General features: G+C 33.6%; 1 protein-coding gene across 3 annotated transcripts in view; it reads right to left on the minus strand.

The window, feature by feature from the left end:
- Positions 1-2,451: 2,451 nt before the first annotated feature.
- The window catches only part of LOC126814939 (hydroxysteroid 11-beta-dehydrogenase 1-like protein), a 44,907-nt gene continuing 27,782 nt past the window's right edge, over positions 2,452-19,576 (minus strand). For 2 of the 3 annotated variants that reach the window (XM_050540406.2, XM_050540409.2), the window contains exons 2-7: positions 10,697-10,782; positions 8,968-9,098; positions 8,021-8,119; positions 7,556-7,769; positions 6,819-6,956; positions 2,452-5,762 (exon numbers count right to left, since the gene is read on the minus strand). In XM_050540406.2, the coding sequence (XP_050396363.1) occupies positions 5,524-5,762; positions 6,819-6,956; positions 7,556-7,769; positions 8,021-8,119; positions 8,968-9,098; positions 10,697-10,769 (894 nt within the window). In that variant the 5' untranslated portion in view covers positions 10,770-10,782 and the 3' untranslated portion in view covers positions 2,452-5,523. Of the gene's footprint in view, positions 5,763-6,818; positions 6,957-7,555; positions 7,770-8,020; positions 8,120-8,967; positions 9,099-10,696; positions 10,783-15,397; positions 15,647-19,576 lie in introns of those variants that run through there. The other variant, XM_050540407.2, reaches the window with a different exon arrangement.

Raw genomic sequence — 19,576 nt, forward strand, 5'->3', positions numbered from 1 at the left:
GTGTGTGTGTGTGTGTGTATGTATGTATGTGTGTGTGTGTGTGTGTCTGTGGTTCGCCTACAGGGCGCAATTCTTCATGGATTTTCTTCAAACTTGGTATACTTATTCCTTATACCCCAAGGAAGATCCCTATTGTTTTTGGTGCATGCCCGACCCCCCGGGGCAGAGCCACGCCCATTTCTAGTATTTGTTTGTTTGTCGTCTACAGGCCACATTTCTTAACTAATAATCTTGAAACTTTGCATACACATTCTTTGTACCCTAAGGAACATCCCTATCGTTTGGGGTGCATGCCCAACCCCCAGGGGCAGAGCCACGCCCATTTTCTTTTCGTGTGTCTTTGTGTCGCCTACAGGGCGCAATTCTTACTGGATTTTCTTCAAACTTGGTATACTTATTCCTTATACCCCAAGGAAGATCCCTATTGTTTTTGGTGCATGCCCGACCCCCAGGGGCAGAGCCACGCCCATTTCTAGTATTTGTTTGTTTGTCGTCTACAGGCCACATTTCTTAACTTATAATCTTGCATACACATTCTTTGTACCCTAAGGAACATCCCTATCGTTTGGGGTACATGCCCAACCCCCAGGGGCAGAGCCACGCCCATTTCCCATTTTCTTTTCGTGTGTCTTTGTGTCGCCTACAGGGCGCAATTCTTAAGTGATCATCTTGAAACTTTACACACTTATTCCTTATACCCTATGGATGATCCTTATGGTTTTTGTGGCATGCCAGATCCCCAGGGACATAGCCACACCAATTTCTAGTATTTGTTTGTCGTCTACAGGCCGCAATTCTTAACAGATCATTTTGAAACTTTGCATACCTATTCAATATACCTTAAGGATGCCCCCTATTGATTTTTGGTGATTGCCCATCCCCCAGGGGCACAGCCACACCCATTTGTCCTTTGTGTCTCTGTGAGTTGCCTACAGACCACGATTCCTAATGGATTGCCTTTGAGCTTGGGATATGTATTCCTTGTAGCCTAAGGACCCCAATTGCATGTCCCACCCCCCAGGGGCAGAGCCACGCCCAATTTTTGTGTTTGTCATTTACAGGTCGGAGTTCTGAATGGATCAACTTTGTACTTGGCATATGTATTCCTTATAGCCTAAGGGCATCAACTATTGATTTTGGTGAATGCCCCGACCCCCAGGGGCAGAGCAACACCCATTTGTCCTTTGTGTCTCTGTGAGTTGCCTGCAGACCACGATTCCTAATGGATTGTCTTTGAGCTTGGGATATGTATTCCTTATAGCCTAAGGACCCCAATTGCATGTCCCCCCCCCCCCCCGGGGCAGAGCCACGCCCAATTTTTGTGTTTGTCGTTTACAGGCCGGAGTTCTGAATGGATCAACTTTGTACTTGGCATATGTATTCCTTATAGCCTAAGGGCATCAACTATTGATTTTGGTGAATGCCCCGACCCCCAGGGACAGAGCCACACCCAATTTTGGCCTTTAGCGCCCGAAGGCCACAATTCTAAATGGATTATCTTGGAACTTCGAATACTTATTCCTTATACGCTAAGGATGACACCTATTTATATTGTTCCATATCCACCCCCCAGGGGCAGAGCCACACCCATTTTTTGTATTTATCCTCTACAGGTTGCAATTCTGAATGGATCATCTTGGAACTTTGCATATTTATTCCTTATACCGTAAAGACAGCAACTATTTATTTTGGTGCTTGCCCCGACCTCCTGGGGCAGTGTCACACCCACTTTTTTGTTAGTATTTTGTCTGTAAATTTGGCAAAACAAGCCCAACGCCTAGCCCTCTTTGCCTTTTATCATATTACAGCCATTTCATATTTCATTCTCTTCATTTTAAAAAGTACCATATCAATCAATGCTGGAATGTGGACGTATATTGCAGCGTTAGCGATGCTCTTGTTTAAATTAGGTGTGTTAAGATGAAATTTGTATCATCAATTAATTGGAATATTGTAAAATGGTACAATTGTTGACCAGAATAAAGATTGGGACATATTATTCAGTTACAACAAGAGTGGTATTGAGCCTTTAAAAACCGTTCAAATACACCACCGTTACACTGTAATGACTGTTGAGTTTGAATTTCATGAAAATCGGACCAAAACTGCCTGACAAAATGGTTACTCACTATTATAAATAGTGTAAAAGTATGCACATGTTTATTCCAAGGTTCTGAACCCTCTATTTTTCTCTGATTTGATGAAACTTAAAATAATATGTTAATGTCCCACAGATCTCGATTCCATTTGATATTGATGCACGTCGGACTGTAACATCCTGGATTATGGCCCTTAACTTGTTCTCTGTCCATCTTTTGCAAAATGTGGGCATATCTTGCATGGCAATCGCTTGTTTTACACAGCGATAAATATTGATAAATGCAAGTTTCCTGAAAGTTACCGGTATGTTGAATTTCTGGGTTATATTTTTTTGAAATAAAAACAAAACCATTTTAATAAAACTTTGTTTAATGAAAGAACAAGATCAACCATTAGAGGTAGATATGAAAAGTTAATATAGAGAACATGCAGATTAGTTTTATTTATTTTTAAAATAACAAAAACAAAAAGAACTCTAACACTAAGAAATAACTAGTATTGTTATTTAATAGATTTTAGATGCAAATAGAAAATTGTTTCAATAAACTAATTGACTACTGATTTCCGGAACAGCAATTATGATAAATGAAATATACTGGATTTTGTGCAATATACAGTTAAAGATTCCAACAAATTGCTTCAAGTCTCTGTGCGTCATTAGAATTTTTGGAAAAATCTTAAATTATTCTCGGCTTGATCCATGCTAAAATAACTCAAATTGATTGTTTTAACCTTTATTTAAGAAAACAAAATCAAAATTTCAAAGGTTGATAATCTACCGGCTTTGGATTCGATCAGAGGCCCCTCAAAAGATTTTAGCGAAGATTAGAGGTGGCGCCAACTTGTTTTGCCATATCCCCTTTATATTGTATGCAAAGGATGTTGACAGATTTTCAATTCATCATCTTTGTAAATTACTGAACGGAATTTTGGGGCTGATATTTCTTTTAGAGATTCAATGATCATAATATTGTAGTTTGCAAGATTTCCCAATACCTATTATCAGATCAGAGGCTAGAAATATCTTATTCAAATTTACATTTTTAAATATGCATTTATTTTTGGGATGTTATTTATATATCATTAATATTTTCAAATGTGAACATAATACAATATAAGGTACATAACTTAATTGCATTATTCTTTGAACCCTGATTTAAAATCAATAAATAAAACTCTCAACTTAAGTTTATATTGTCTCTTTATTAACAAATATATCATATAAATTTCACTAAATAAGAATTATCCATATTAGTATGAAATAAAAAAAATATTCAACTAAACTCTTAAGAACACTATTACATAGAGTAAAGCTGACAAGGTGCCATTTTCTAATATAACAAGACATCTATAAAGTCTGTATTGTGCTGCCAATGCAAAGTTAACCCTGCAATTCTGTTAAATGTCAAATAAATTAGGTTTCTTTGAAAATGTTTCATGTCTCCACAGATTAGGCAGTTACTAGGAATTCTACCTACAGTAAGTATGTTATAGATTACTAGTTCCACCAATGCTCATATCAAACAATAGACACTCATTTGATACACCTATATGGTAATCATATTTTTCAAGGTAATATAAATCATGATGATTGCGACTATAAGGCTTTAGGAGACAAAAAACATTTGTACAAAAAATAGAAATCTATATAATGGATTTGATCATATTAGTAGGATGGAACAATTAATTAATAGTATTGGTCATATCTGAGCATAACAACATATATTAACAAGAAAAATCATAAACATGAATGATTTACTATTGACCCAGAGTCATATTCCCTGATTCACCCAAACATAATATAATCATAATTTATTTGCACCAACATCCTAATTCATATACATAGACTATAGAAAGAAACATACTATTTTGATTAAATTAAATAAACTATGAGGTAATTAAAATATCACTTTTAAATCTATAAATAATTTGTCAATACTATGATAAAGGTATAAATTACACAATGTGTAGTTGCAGCTTTAAATATCCCCAGCTCAATTCAGTTGGCATGATTTCTGGTAAGTCACTGCAGTCTGCAGGACTTGAACCAAACAGGTTAGAAAATATTTATAAAATCTAGGGAACTTATTGAATTTGAAAAAGGCTGTGAAAATGTCTAAAGTTTGACTATTATATATAAGGTGTCCTATTGGATTGATTAACTTCATTTAAGCAAAATGAAATAAGCACAACCCAAGCCACATACCTGACAAATTTGGTTGCAATCCAAGTTAAGGAATGGACGACAGAGAGGAGAGGGTGTGAGACATAAACCAAATGGCCCCAAAAAGCTAGTAGAGGGAGAGGGTGTGTGACAAACCACATGAACTAAAAGAGCTGGCCGAAATGTTCTGACAGTATGAAATGAAATGAAATGGGGTTTAACGTCCTACTATTCTGCTCCAACTGAGCCAATGAAGACGGATTAGACCATACAGACTTTACTGTTATTATTAATAATCAAGGATAATAAAATATTTCAAAATTTTGTTTGTTGTGTATTATTACTAATTATTATTATTAATTAAAATTATTACATTATTAATCTCGAATTATTACTTAATCTAGCAATAAATACTATGTTGCCGTTAAATATTAAAATATAATACTAATTAATTAAATAAGACAATCATACATATTAAATATTTTTATATTTTTCTGATCCATATCTATATAAACAATTTAAAAAATCTACTTGTAGCTATATAATTTAACAATAAACATTATTTTGCTGCAATCACATTCTCTTCGCTATCAAATATTCATAGAGATTTGTACTGAGACTCAAGGTAAACGAACCACTTTTATAAATGGATGATTGTAAATCTCGATTGAGAGATACACTTGAATCTTATTGCAATTCTGAATGTAACAACATCAGATCAACAAGTAACATGACATGTAAATTTAAATTCTTTCTTCCAGCTCTGGGAGCAGCTCAATGGCTTACCCCTGTCGGTCTCAAAAGAACATACTCTGATGTTCTTACCTCCCCTTAGAGGTCCTTTATCTACATTTAATTTACATTGCACTATACCAAATACAGCTGATTAGACCCGAATGTGTAAATTTTATTCATGGAAACAAAAGCTAAAGTGATGATTGAGAATGCAAAAAGAAGGTTACAGATTTCGCTTGCTAACCACTGTGCCATTTTCCTCCCTTACATTTCCTAATACATCTAATAAAAGATCATTGTTAAAATACAGTAGAAGTATTCTAATAACCACACACACTCATCCACATACTGCATTATTATTTAACATGTCCATAAATTAATTAAACCAAATATACATATCTCAATATTCTATACTATAACAAATTGACATTACTAAGGTAAAACAAGGTCACTCACTAACATTAACATTCTCGGACACTCGCAAACTAATTAAATAGACTTGAGTTGGATTTAAGGAAGATCATCTATATATAATGCGATGGAGTATTAATATATCGTATCATGTATTCTATAGACTCTGGAAGCCAGTCTCTCAATAAATATGATGGTCGAACAGACATATATGGAAAGAAAATTTCTCTAGATCTTGTAGCACCCCCTTTTATTATTGCTAAGGCTGCATCAGAGGGTCGAGCTTGATTCATCACACTCAATAAGTAATCTTGACCAAACTGTGTTAACTGGGATACAGCATTCTCAGTACCTGTAATGATTTGGGTGAAAAATCAATGTTTTTAGTTTATTTTGTAGGATGGAGATCTTACTACATTAATAATTGCCAGTTTATTCTAATCAAACCAGCACTGATTCTGATGTACCCCGCCTCAATCTCAAAATTAATTACTTGCACATATACATTTTATATGACTTATCAGTCAATATGAACTTCGTCATCGATATTAATGCAAAAAAAACAAACAAACAATACACCAAATTTCATTGATCTTACACAATTAGAATCAGGGTTATCATGTTTCAAGGCATCAACAAATTAAGCAGAAATAGTTAAAAAATACATTATGCAAAAGCTAAATCTGCCTATTGCAGGTCTTTCTTTAGGCCTGAAATGTTATCTAAATTATTAATTAGACATTAATTAACTTATCCAGACCATAATCAACTCTCGATGTCAACGCTAGCCTGCGATGTTTATTGGATTAGGTTCCGATTTGCCGTTCGACTTCCATTCATAATTTAATCATGAACTGGATAATCGAGACTATGTTTTTTATCGTACTGACTTTAGTAATGATGATCAAGGCTAGGCCGAAAATTAAATCGCTAAAATCTTGGTTCAAAGTGGATCAATTTGACTGAAATTTTCAGCAAATTCCCTTTACATTATCTAGTTTTTAACTATTATAGTGAGAACTGCCAGCTCTTTATCTAATCTCCCATAATATATCTTTAATAATCAAACTTAGTCAAGATATTCATGTAATGTAACTATACACCAAGCTTTACTCTCTCACTCAATTAGAATCAAGTCATCATGTTCAAATTGCTTATAATACCAGCTTATAATCTTAGGCAAAAAATGCTCATTATCCAATTAACGAAGTTTAAACATTGTACCTCAATCAGAAATTACTGAGTTCCAAAAGGTGTGATGCATGGACAGAAAGACTGACACCTTTTTTAATAGTCAACTGCTTTCTCCATATAGCGGGGGACAAAAAGAATTCCAACTGTTAAGGGTTCTTTTACATGCACAGGGACCTGTGCTCCTTTAAAAATTCAAAGATGTTACAGTACTCACCTATAAAACCCATAATACAAGAGGTTATAGAAATATCACAGTTTCTCATCTTGAATTCTTGGCGTAAAGCACTAAAAAATCCATCAAGTGCAAACTTTGATGCCGAATAGGCGGCTACAAATGGTATAGCTACTTTTCCTAAAAAAGAAAAACAACCATGGTACATGTAAATGTTCAAACTATAACTATATGTACATCACAAAAAAAAACCCCAAAAAAACAAGATTCGTCTTCAGAATTTTGATTTATTTTCTTTTAATTTTTTTGTTATTTTATCCCTTTCTGAAGTTATTGTCTATGTGATAAAACTTCCACTACACATTATGTTTAAGAAAAGTAATGATTCATGATTATTTTTTAAGAGGAGTCATAATTCATTAATATGTTTAAGAGAAATAATAATTCATAATTATATTTACGAGAAATAATAATTCATAATTATGTTTAAAAGAAATAATAATTCATAATTATGTTTAAGACAAATAATAATTCATAATTATGTTTAAGGGAAGTAATGATTCATAATTATGTTTATGGGAGTAATAATTTATTTCTGTGTTGCGAGAATAATTATGATGCATACTGCCACTTAAATATCATTAAGCTGGGCAACGAGATTAGTTTCAGTTTCTTTGAGTCATTCTTGGTTTATTTTAATTACAGGCTTAGTTGCCATGAAAAGACTGGTAGCTTTGTTCATATTTTCTTCAGAAAATCATACAAAATGTTCTTCTCACCTGCCAAAGAATTAACCACAATAATGCTGCCTTTATTTTTCTCTAATTCTGATAATGCATGAGATGTTAGATATATATATGCTTTATAATTTATATCAGTTACTTGTTCTAGGGTTGTCAGATTTTGTGGAGTTCCTCTCCATTCCCCGAGTGGCATAATTACGATATGATTTAATACTAAAATATCTAGTCCTCCTAACTTCTTAACTGCTTCCTGCAAAATAGAAGTATAAACATCTATTCTCTATATGCCATAGAATATATAATTTCTGTTCTATCAAATTTACAGACAGGATTTACAAGAATAGAAATGAATATAATAGAAAATGTGTGACGAAATGAAATGAAATGAAGTTTAACAAAATGTGTGACGAGCATGCTCTCTTGCGGTATTTGTTTGATGCACTGTGAATCAAGACTTCATTTTTTTAAAGTTGTCCAGATAAAGATTATTACAAGTCTTACTTTTATAACTTGTTCTGTAGATGACATGTTGGCCATATCTGCTGTAACATAATAATATTCTCCATCTTTGGCACCCCGCTCTCTACAGTTTGATATAACCTACAAAACAATCACTTTAAATATACCATTAAATATATGCTCATCTTATGAATGTTATCGAATATATACCATGTTAGAGGTATCTCCTAGCTTTGCGGGGATGTTGGGTGGCCAAATGGTCTAACAGATACACTGTAGATCATAAGGCCTGTATTTATGTATGTATAGGATTTGTGTCTGCTAAGTGGTAGCATTGCATGACTTGTTGGGGGGGGGGGGGTGCATTAGAACTTCAAGGGGGTCAAGCCCTCACTGTGCTTATTGAATAACCAAGATTATTTATGATGTAATTCTGTCTATCAATAGCACGAACAAGTGGAAAAACCTACCATTAAATTGTGTATTTCCTTAAAATTCTGTGTCAAAAATTGAGGATGCTAGTGCAATAAGATGGATAGTGCCATTTCACAGAAACTGCCAAAATAGTATTTTTGCATATTTTTAGACCCGAAAACTAAAATTGATAAAATGAACAAGCTGTTAAGAAAATCTACTAAAAATGGATTTATTTGAAAAAATCAAATGATATTATTTAAAAACAACGCACTTGTCCACATTATTGCACTAGCATCTTCAAGTACTTTTTTTTATTAAGTTCAAAAAGGTGTCTGGAATGTATCTAAGCAACAATTTCTTGTTTCTACTCCCACTTGAATGGACACTGATTATATATATAGATAAAGCACCAGTGAATGACAGATGAAGTGAATGTTTTCTGTCCTCCCACTACAACACCTAAACCTTCATTACACGCTAATCCTTATACTACAAGATTGATGCTTGTCTGACACATTAGCTACTCCTATGACATTTTACTCTTTTAATTGGATAATAACATATGACCATACCTCTTGTAGCACATTTTCTCTTCTAGAAGTTATCATTAATTTAGCACCAAAGGCAGCGTAATGGTAGGCTATTTGTTCACCAATACCAGCTGATGCTCCGGTTATTAAGACACGTTTTCCCTTTAGGTTATCTATAGAATGAATCGATTGAAATAAAAATGTGCCATATCTATGAGATTAAACTTAAAACAAGATACATATGTTAACCACAAAGGCAAAATCTCTGCCAAAACAATGTGTGCATGTTACTAATTCCGTTACATTTACATCTGGGTCCGTATTCAAAGGTTTTCTTAAAGTTAAGTAAAAATACTTAATTTTTCCACATAACCAATTGTCTTACCTTAAATCGGTATTCAAAGGCTCTATTTTACATATACTTGGCTATGTGAAAAACTTAACTGCATACTTAAAATATGGAATACCAACATAGCCAAAAAGCATGAATTTTTAGCTTTTGAAATAACCTCCACTGCCAAAAATCACGAATTAAACACGTCGCACGCAAGTTATGTCCCCTTAAGAGCACAACTATACTCTATTAAAATCTTAGTTGTCATTACTAGGAAAATGTAAGTCGAAATATTATATTGTAATGCATGAAAATAGTATGACTATAATTTACGATAAATTATGATGGTACGCATCCGTTACTGGAACAGCTGTTTTCGTATAGATGTTTTTCAACAACAATAGATTTCAATAGCAGTTATCGAATAGTGGTAGTAAACTTTTTATTAGCAATACGCAAGGCTATTGGCTTTAAAGTTAAACTGAACAAATCATTCGGTGTTGTTTATCAACCTATCATTTGAGAAATTCATAGAAATTGTGTCAGTTCTTAACCTTTAGAATCCCAAAGGTCTAGCCATGATGGTACATTGTAAATCATTGGTGGCACGCTTTGGTCAGCAGTCATCATCATATATTTGTAAATTTATACAAACGAAGACGAGAACATGTAGCAATCAAAACTTCAAATATGTATATGGGAATGAATTGTAAAAATTAAACCATGCCTTAATTGCTTCTCGTGGCCGTATTAATAATTTCTGAAATCTACAATGGAATATGTCATTGCAATGTCAAATTTACAAATATATTTAACGCATGAAACTTTATTATATGACAGTCGTGGCAAACATGATTGATTAAGCAATACAAACATGATAGATGATCGAGAAAACAACCTTGACCATTTCGGTGGTAGTAAACGTATACACTATAATTGTGGCTCTACAAAATCAAAGCTGATGATGAAAAAAAAAAATTGTTTGATGTCGGCTACGCTCAGCGACATTGTCTTTGTTTCAATCTCAATTGCCTAACTTTTAAAATCGCCAGTATGGGCCTGCTACTTCGGTTAAAAGAAGTCATTATAATCTCACTTAACTTTAAGATACCTCTCACTTAAACCGGCCTTTGAATACCACTAAAAGACTAAACACTTATAAGTAAAGGCAGCTTAACTTTAAGGAAAAAATTTGATACTTAAAACTGCCATTGAACACCACTTAGAGGAAGTTATGTATATTTAAGTGACATTTAGTAGTTAAGTGACTATCTTAAACTGCAGATATCCTTTGAATACGGTCCAAGTTTCAGAAAGTTTAAGTTTATAACATGTGGTAAGAGTGTTGATCTAGCTTTTAAATGAAGCATTGATATTGCATTTCTTAAAACCTTATAATTATTAGATTGTCGCAAAAAATAATACTTGCTTTAATACCTGGGTCAAAATCATCTAGAAACCAATAACCTAATATCAGACCAAGTATAACTGCTATGACTTTCTTCCACATTCTTTATTACAATCTGTAAATTATAATAAAATACATATTAATACTGATGGAACGGGTGACACCAATATACATCCAGCTGACTTAATGCATGACCAGACTAATATTATTTCTTTAGACAAAAAAATAGAATTGACAGAAAAACAGAAACTTTAGATTTTGTAGATTCACTTAGATAAGATAGGTTGGTATTCAATGAAGACCGGGGGGGGGGGGGTGTGTGTGGATGGCTGAATGGTTAGTGTGCACGCACTGTATCATAAAGTCTGTCATTGAGTCGACTGGCGTGGTTTCGAATCCCCGGTTGTACATGGCAAGGCGTAGGGTCGCATGTCCAACCTCGTGGGTTTTCTCCGGGTCCTCTGGTTTCCTCCCACTGCTAAAGACCCCTACACGCAAGCGAATTATTAAAATAAAATTAAATCATATGTTAGTCCCGAAATGACCTAGTTTGTGTTGAGTGGAGGTTAAACCCCATTTTTCTCTCTCTCTCTCTCTCTCTCTCTCAATGAAGACCAGATGGAAAGACCACTGTCTGGGAAGTGGATTCACTTGGACAAGATAGATGGGAAGACCACACAGTAAACAAGCCAACAGTGAGGCTGATGTCCCCCGCCGAAATCCCCAAATAAATAGATGACACATATAAATTAATCGTACATCTATTTTTTTTCAAAAGTATCAAGCAATCAAACTGATTATCAACTATACACTAAGTTTCATCACTCTCTATCAGATAGAATCAAAGTTATCTTGTCCCAAAGCATCGACCAAGGAAATTGCTTATCTCTGCTTAGCTTTAGATCGAAATGTTAATCATTGAACTCAGAAAAGACATTCACCTAATGAACATCTACATCAAGTTTAAACATTCTACCTCAATTAGAAGTTATGTTCCAATGTCTTGACCAATCAAAATGCTTATTGCTCCTTAGCCTAAGCAGACAATTCTCATCATCGAACTTAGTCAAGGTATTGATGTAATGAAACTATACACCAAGTTTCATCACTCTCACTTAATTAGAACTAAAGTTATCGTGTCCCAAAGCATCAACCAATCAAATTGCTTATCTCTACTTACCATAAGCAGAAAATGCTTATCTTCGCACTCTATCAAGGCATTGACCTAATAAACACCTACACCAAGTTTGAACATTTTAGCTCAATTAGGAGAGTTGTGTTCCAAAGTCTCAGCCAATCAAATTGTTTATCGCTCTGCTTACCCTGAGCAGAAAATGCTCATTATCGGACTTAGTCAAGGTATTGATGTAATGAAACTATACACCAAGTTTCATCACTCTCACTTAATTAGAACTAAAGTTATCGTGTCCCAAAGTATCAACCAATCAAATTGCTTATCTCTGCTTACCCTAAGCAGAAAATGCTGATCTCCGAACTCCATCAAGGCTTTGATCTAATAAACACCTACACCAAGTTTTAACATTTTAGCTCAATTAGAAGGAGAGTTGTTCCAAAGTCTCGACCAATCAAATTGCTTATCGCTCTGCTTACCCTGAGCTGAAGATTCTCATTATCGAACTTAGTGAAGGTATTGATGTAATGAAACTATACACCAAGTTTCATCACTCTCACTTAATTAGAACTAAAGTTATCGTGTCCCAAAGCATCAACCAATCAAATTGCTTATCTCTGCTTACCCTAAGCAGAAAATGCTCATCTTCGAACTCCATCAAGGCATTGACCTAATAAACACCTACACCAAGTTTGAACATTCTAGATCAATTAGAAACAGAGTTATTGTGTCCCAAAAAGTGTGATGGACAGACAGACAGACGAACCCATTTTAATAGTCCCCTGCTTTCTTCGAAAGGCGGGGGACAATAAAACATAGATGTGGGCTTGTCAGGCTGTCTTATATATCCAACAGCAGGAAAGTCTGTGATTGTTGTAATATTTTTGTCAAAAAATCCTACAAAGCAATTTTTGAAAAAAATCCACCATGAATTCTGTTCCAAGCAAAATGTGAACGTAAAGATACTTTCTATATAACCCAAGGAACAATCTCCCACGGTTCTTAAAAATTCTGTTAAGGACCCTATGCTGGGACAGGGGATAAGTTTAGATACAGTAGCTCCATAAGGTCAAATTTTAAATATTTTAATGAATAGTTTTCAATGTTTCGTTTCCACAAGCTTCAAAATGTAAATGGAAAGATAACATATTAGAAATTTAAGATCCAAAAACTTAGCTATTCCTTATACATCATTTACCAGTTCACCAAAAACTCTGTCCTGTACAGAGTTTCATAACTAAAAGATTTTGAATTTCAAAAGTGGGATATACATTTATCATTATAATCTTCATAAATATTTTATTGGGCCCACTTTAAAAATAATTTCAAGGTCTTGTTTATAACAAGTCCATGCTATTAAACCATAGACCTGGTTAAACTTAATCCTAGTTCCTTCCACTTACAACATTAATATATTAGTAAACAAGGAATTCTATAGACAACTTGACTTAATGCGTTTCTATGTATAAAAGTTACGAAAACAGATAACATATCTTTGATACATAGATACCCAACGTGGTAAAATATTACTTTAAATGACAGGATTAGTGTCGCAAGTGTGGCAATTAAATTCAACCAAGCATTTCCTATCTTACTGAATTATAATCCAGACAGCTACATGTATGTTTATAAATTGCTTGAAGGTTTCTTTCATCAAAGATATAATGAATTGAAAGAATCTGTTTTTATACGCCCATATATCGGTCCGTCGTCCACAATTTCTTGTGAACACTCTATAGGCTACATTTATCATCTGATTGTTTTGAAATTGATATATGTTGATATGCACAAATATCGAAAGGAACCAAGATCTTTGGATTGTAAACATAGATTTTAAGTTTATCAAGATCGGATAACATTTGTGACTTCTAGATTGTCCACAAACCTTGGTATTACATACTTTTACACTATTTGCGTACAAGGAGCAGTGATTTTGTCCGGCAGTTTCAATCACATTTTTACAAAACTCATCCTTCATTGATGTGTAATGGCGATATATTTAAACGTTTTATAAAATTGAATACAAATTGTGACTTCTAGCGGATCCACCAGCTAAAAAACATGATTTTTTTGTATAATTAGTGGCCATAATCCATGAAGTTATGGTCCGATACATGCCAATACAACAGGAACCGAGATCTTTGGGAGATAGACCTAAATATATATTTCAAGTTTCATCCAAATCGGATAAAAACTGTGACCTGTAGAGTGTCCACAAGGAAATTGTGTCCGGACGGACTGGGGCGACGGCATAAAACGTCCATATGAAAATGTGGGCATATAATAATGAATATTTTACAAGTAGTGCTCTGGTGGTCATGCTAACAGGCTGGATCCACTGCTGTGCATAATAACCATTATTTATACCTTAACTCTTAATCTACAAAACATGCTCGTCACATTTCATTATCATAGCAAAGTCTAATATGAAGGATTTCTAGATCAAACAAATTCACCAACTTGTCAACTCATTATAATATAATGTAAATAATTCAATAGATTACAACACCAAAAAACCAAAATACTTGAAAAAATAATCTTTTGAATTGCTACACCTCTCTTACTGTAATCTAGAAAAACCTAGTAAGTTTGTTGAATGCAAATTTGAGAAAACAATGGAAACTGTTTGTTTCAGGATTAATTAAGCTACTGAATATAAAACAAATTTTATTTTGACTTTTTAGATGAAGATACATAGAAGCCTTTTCATAGTGAAGGAGGAAGACCTATATTATATAATAAGTCAATTTTCACCAAAATTAGACTTAACAGGTTTTTCTAGATTACAGGAGATCTGGCATTAGATTTATCAGCTTGATCCCCCATCTTGAATTTTTTTTTTGCACCTCAGCTTATAAATATATAATGTTTATTTTGCCTACCTTTTAAAACTGTTTATCACTATATGTAGATAGCAACGTATAACTTTGATTAAATGCAGTCCATAACATACCAACTCAAAATTAATTCATTATCATGGTATCTTAATTATGTTCTTACACCTATAGTAGACACTACCACATTACTTTGTCTGACTGGAATTTCTTGCACCAATACATGAAAACAGATTCAGTCTGGTTCCCAGCAATCAAGTGTTCCAAATTTGGTTTTTGATACTTGGCATACTTATGCTAGTATTTCTTACAATTTTGGGGAAATACTTTATACATTTTCTAACAATGCTGACTACATCTGCAGGAAAGTGCTAACAAGTTTTTAAAAAATACAAATAGGTTCTGTAAGATTCCAAAGAGAACACTGTTCTGTATCCAGTTCACAGACTTTAAGTTTAATATACAGGTCACAATTCTATGGAATACAATTACTGCCTTTTACTGAGCGACGTTTCGACTAGGCTTCTCTAGTCATTATATATTGTCCTGTCATATTTTCATTTTTTATCATAGCTTGATAATGACTAGAGAAGCCTAGTCGAAACGTCGCTCAGTAAAAAGCAGTAATTGTATTCCATAGAATTGTGACCTGTATACTCTAGTTCAATTACTAAATGCCATTGAAACAACTTTAAGTTTAAGTCAAAATGTAAATGGGGCAATATCTCCCAGCTTTACATTTAAAATATCATAAAAAATCTCACCAATTTTTAAAATACTCCATCAAAAACTCTTTCCTGTATTGCATTAACAAACTTTAATAACTGTGTATTAAGAATTCCTTAGGGTTCTTCCTTATGACCCAGTGAACAATCACTGCGATTTGACAAATATTTAAGCAGATTGTTCACAAGAAATTGTTGATACAAGACAGCTACAGGTGACTACGATATACGTCCACATAAAACGTTGCTACATTAAAATTTTCCAATTCAGCCTTGGTGGTTATGAACATCCAATAACAAAGTTAGAAATATACTGTACATCTATAGTCGTCAGATGCTTGAAATGATATATTTCACAATGTAAACTATATTTTACAGGTGTATGTAATCAATATCTTGACAAGTTTACATTCCTCTTTCATCAATATTTAACCTGACACAAATAAAACACTTCACATACTTTACATTTGAACTCATCATTAGCAATTACTAAGCAATTAATGTACATACAACAAAAACCTTTCATTAAGCAGCATTAGAATCTCTGCCTTTCTTGAATGCTACACACAGCCAAGTAAATATGACAAGCTATTCTACTGATGGTTTCTCATTCAACTAGCAACTTAAGTCAAATCTTTGTACATATCTTAATCCAACAATAAATATTTATTCACATTATATATATACCTCATATTATGTCCTACTACACATTTTTCTTATACTTTATAATTTTCTGTTAAAAAGGGATCAAATTGACAATATTGTGAGAAATGAAATTTTGATGGTACAACTGCACTACGGCAAACTCTTATTTCGAATTCCACCTGTTTTGGGTTCTGTTGAGCAAATAAAGACATCAATCCTTAGGAAATTATCTGCTTTTCATCAACATCAGTATAGCCTGTTTAAGTTTCAGATTTTTAAAATAATAGTTACATGTCTCAAATCTTTCATCCATTTGTCCAAAAGCCTATTAAAAATATTCAAAACTTTTTACTTTGCATCCTATAGGTTTTTGTAATTTTTAATTTTGATTTTTACACTGAAGGCACAAAAATGAAGTGGATAAAAAATGTTACAGCTGACTATTTTTAGCAGAAATAGTGGGGCAGAAATAGTGGGTCAGAGACAGTAATAGATTCATTTTCATGTCACCATGGATAACAAATGGGCTGCTAAGTTAGAATTATTCTATTTTAGTCTTTCTATCTCTTGTTTAATCTAATCTAATCTGATGGATTTTCTTTGATTTTTTATGACCTTTCAATACCAATATACTTGACAGTACAAGAAATTTAAAATAGAAGAAAAACCTATATCAGTGAGTCTTATCCTATTAGCGAAGTAAAATGAATGACAGGCTAATATTAAATTATGATTGAAGCTCAAAAATACATACCATTTATAAGAGACGAAAAAAAAATAATCTCTTCTACAAATTCATAAACCTTTTTAAAAATTATTGAATTATACAAGATCTCCTAACATGGATTGTATGTGCCACAGTAATGGATAACTTTTAACTGACAATATCATTTCTACAAGCACTGAATAATTTCTTATGAGTAGTAAGATCTTTGCTGAATATACATGTGTAGATCTAACAATAGATAGTAGTATAAAAAAATAACTGATAAGACTGAATGTCACCTTCTCTTTTGCTTTTTTTATCCAGTAAAGCCAAATAACATCCAAGCTAAGTTGGCTTAACGCCAGTCATCCAGCCATAAATTGCAAAAAAAAAATACATACCAATAAGATACTAATAAAATATCTATAGTATTACATATAGAATGATCTGTAACAAAAATAATTTGTACTATATATATATTGATATACTTTTGTATTTTCTGCTAATTATATATTTAATATGATAAGAATGGTTAATATTACTTGGATCACATCATTGTCTCTAGACTGGTAGAGAAATCCTGGTTTTATATTAGTTCTTTTTCTATCAGTGTTTAACATCTGATTCCACCACCAAGGGTGATATCGCAGATAAGTTGTCTTATTATTTTGTTTAATCAGGGGTCTTTCCTGTGGGAGGAAATTGCCGAACCCGGAATGCCACATATGCTCACACTATGAATCGAAACCATGCCTGCAAGTCAGAGGTGACCGGCCAGCTAGAGTTTGAAGTGCGACACTTTAGACCACTAGAGCCATCCCAAGCCCTGTTTTATATCTGTGAATAAAACTGTTTAACGCTGTGTGGAAGGCTTTTCAGTCCTAAGATCCAGTATGACACAACTATTTGAAGTTCTGTGTGGTACATTTTCAAATAACTATCAATGTCCAGTTTTCAGAGGAGTTTTAGACAAGCCGCCTGACTAGGAAGCACCCTTTTCCTGAAAAAATCCTGTCTATAACCCTGACATCTGTCCAGTGCCATCCTGAATTGCATTTTTTTTCTTTCTGTTTTCCAGTGAGTAATAGAAGTTATGACTGCATTTTAATTACCCCTTGTCAATTAAAAATTGGATGCAAGTGCTGTAAACTGTTATGGCAATTATTTTCTAAACGGCTTAATATTTTGAGCATCCAATATTTAGACAAGTTAAATACTGGAAGGTCATTTCTTCATATTTGATGTATGATTTGTCCACTACTTTAGGGATAAGATTCTAAAGATTAGGACTGATATCATGGAGGTTCAAGCTTCTATGACACTATCAATGCCTACTTACAGAATCATAACAGCAAATCTATGGAAGAATTTCCATATGTATACAGGACTGTAACTAGCTCAGATCAACGAGGGGGGCGGAAAGTGTTCTCAGGGGTGCTGTAAAATTGACGGACAATGTATATCTATGGTCGACAATTTTTTCACAGTGGGGCGAAACTGGTAGAGCAATGTGTACTTGATCAACTGTCAAAACACATGGAATCAAACAACCTAACAAACATCTTACAATCTGCATACAAATGTTTTCACAGCACTGAGACAGCTTTAATCAAAATAACTAATGATATATACCAAACTATTGATGATCAAAAATGTATTTTGCTGATACTTTTGGACCTATCGGCTGCCTTTGATACTCTTGATGTTAAAGACCATCTCCAAGCTCTACAGGAAGAAATCAAAGCTCATGGCACTGTTTTAAAGGACCTAAGTCCGTAACTCAAAATCCTCCAAAATCTTCGACATCAAAAACACGAATTATTGGTCAATTTAAATCAACATTGATGATGTAAACTTACCGGGAAAAGATGAGCTTCTGATATCCGATATTTAAGATAAAATAATTTTTTTAACATTGGTACACGAATCGTGTACCATAATGCGCTTCAGCCCCAGTTGTATTGAGAGACTCGGGGGACGAGGCTAGACACATTGCACCAAATCAAATGGAGTTATGTAGACTAGAATAACTAGACGCTAGAAATTTGCACTCGATTGAGATTGCCGATCTATTAAGATCCCAATGATGTGTGGTGTGCCCCAAGGGTCGGTTTTAGGCCCTGTATTGTTCCTTATCTTCACCCAACCATTAACTAAAATTGCTGAAAAGTTTAGTCTTAATATTCACTTGTATGCTGATGATACACAGATATGCTTCCTTCAATCAACAATCCACTAATTCAACTTTAAGTAATATTGAAAACTGTCTGGAAGAAATCAGGTTATGGATGACATCACATTTAATGAAACTAAATCCTGAAAAAACTGAGTATCTGGTAATTGGAACAAAACAACAACTTAGTAGATTCTCAATACCACCTCTTAAATTTCAACACAAAAGTCTTGCTCAATCTCAAGAAGCCAAAAACACTGGTGTAGTTCTAGATTCCACGATGTCCTTCACATCAAATCTGTTTGTTCCTGTTCTTATTTCCATCTTTACAGAATTAACAAAATAAAGAAATATCTAAATGCTGAGAGAACAGAACTCCTCATTCATTCATTCATTACAAATAAACAAGACTATCATAATGTCTTATTTTTTGGCCTTCCGAATTATCAAATTCAACACCTTCAACGAATTGAAAATGCTGTCGCCAGAGATTTGACAAGTACAAAAAATCAGAACACATCATCCCGATCCTGGAAAATTTACATTGGCTCTCAGTTCAACAACGTATAAAGTTCAAAATATTACTGTTCACTTTCAAGGCGTTATATGATCAATCACCAAAATATATCAAAGATCCGATTACCCCATATAAATCCACAAGAACTCTTAGATCCACAGATAAACAATTTCTGTA

Source organism: Patella vulgata, chromosome 3, assembly GCF_932274485.2.
Source record: "Patella vulgata chromosome 3, xgPatVulg1.2, whole genome shotgun sequence".
In the NCBI taxonomy this organism is placed as follows: domain Eukaryota; kingdom Metazoa; phylum Mollusca; class Gastropoda; family Patellidae; genus Patella; species Patella vulgata.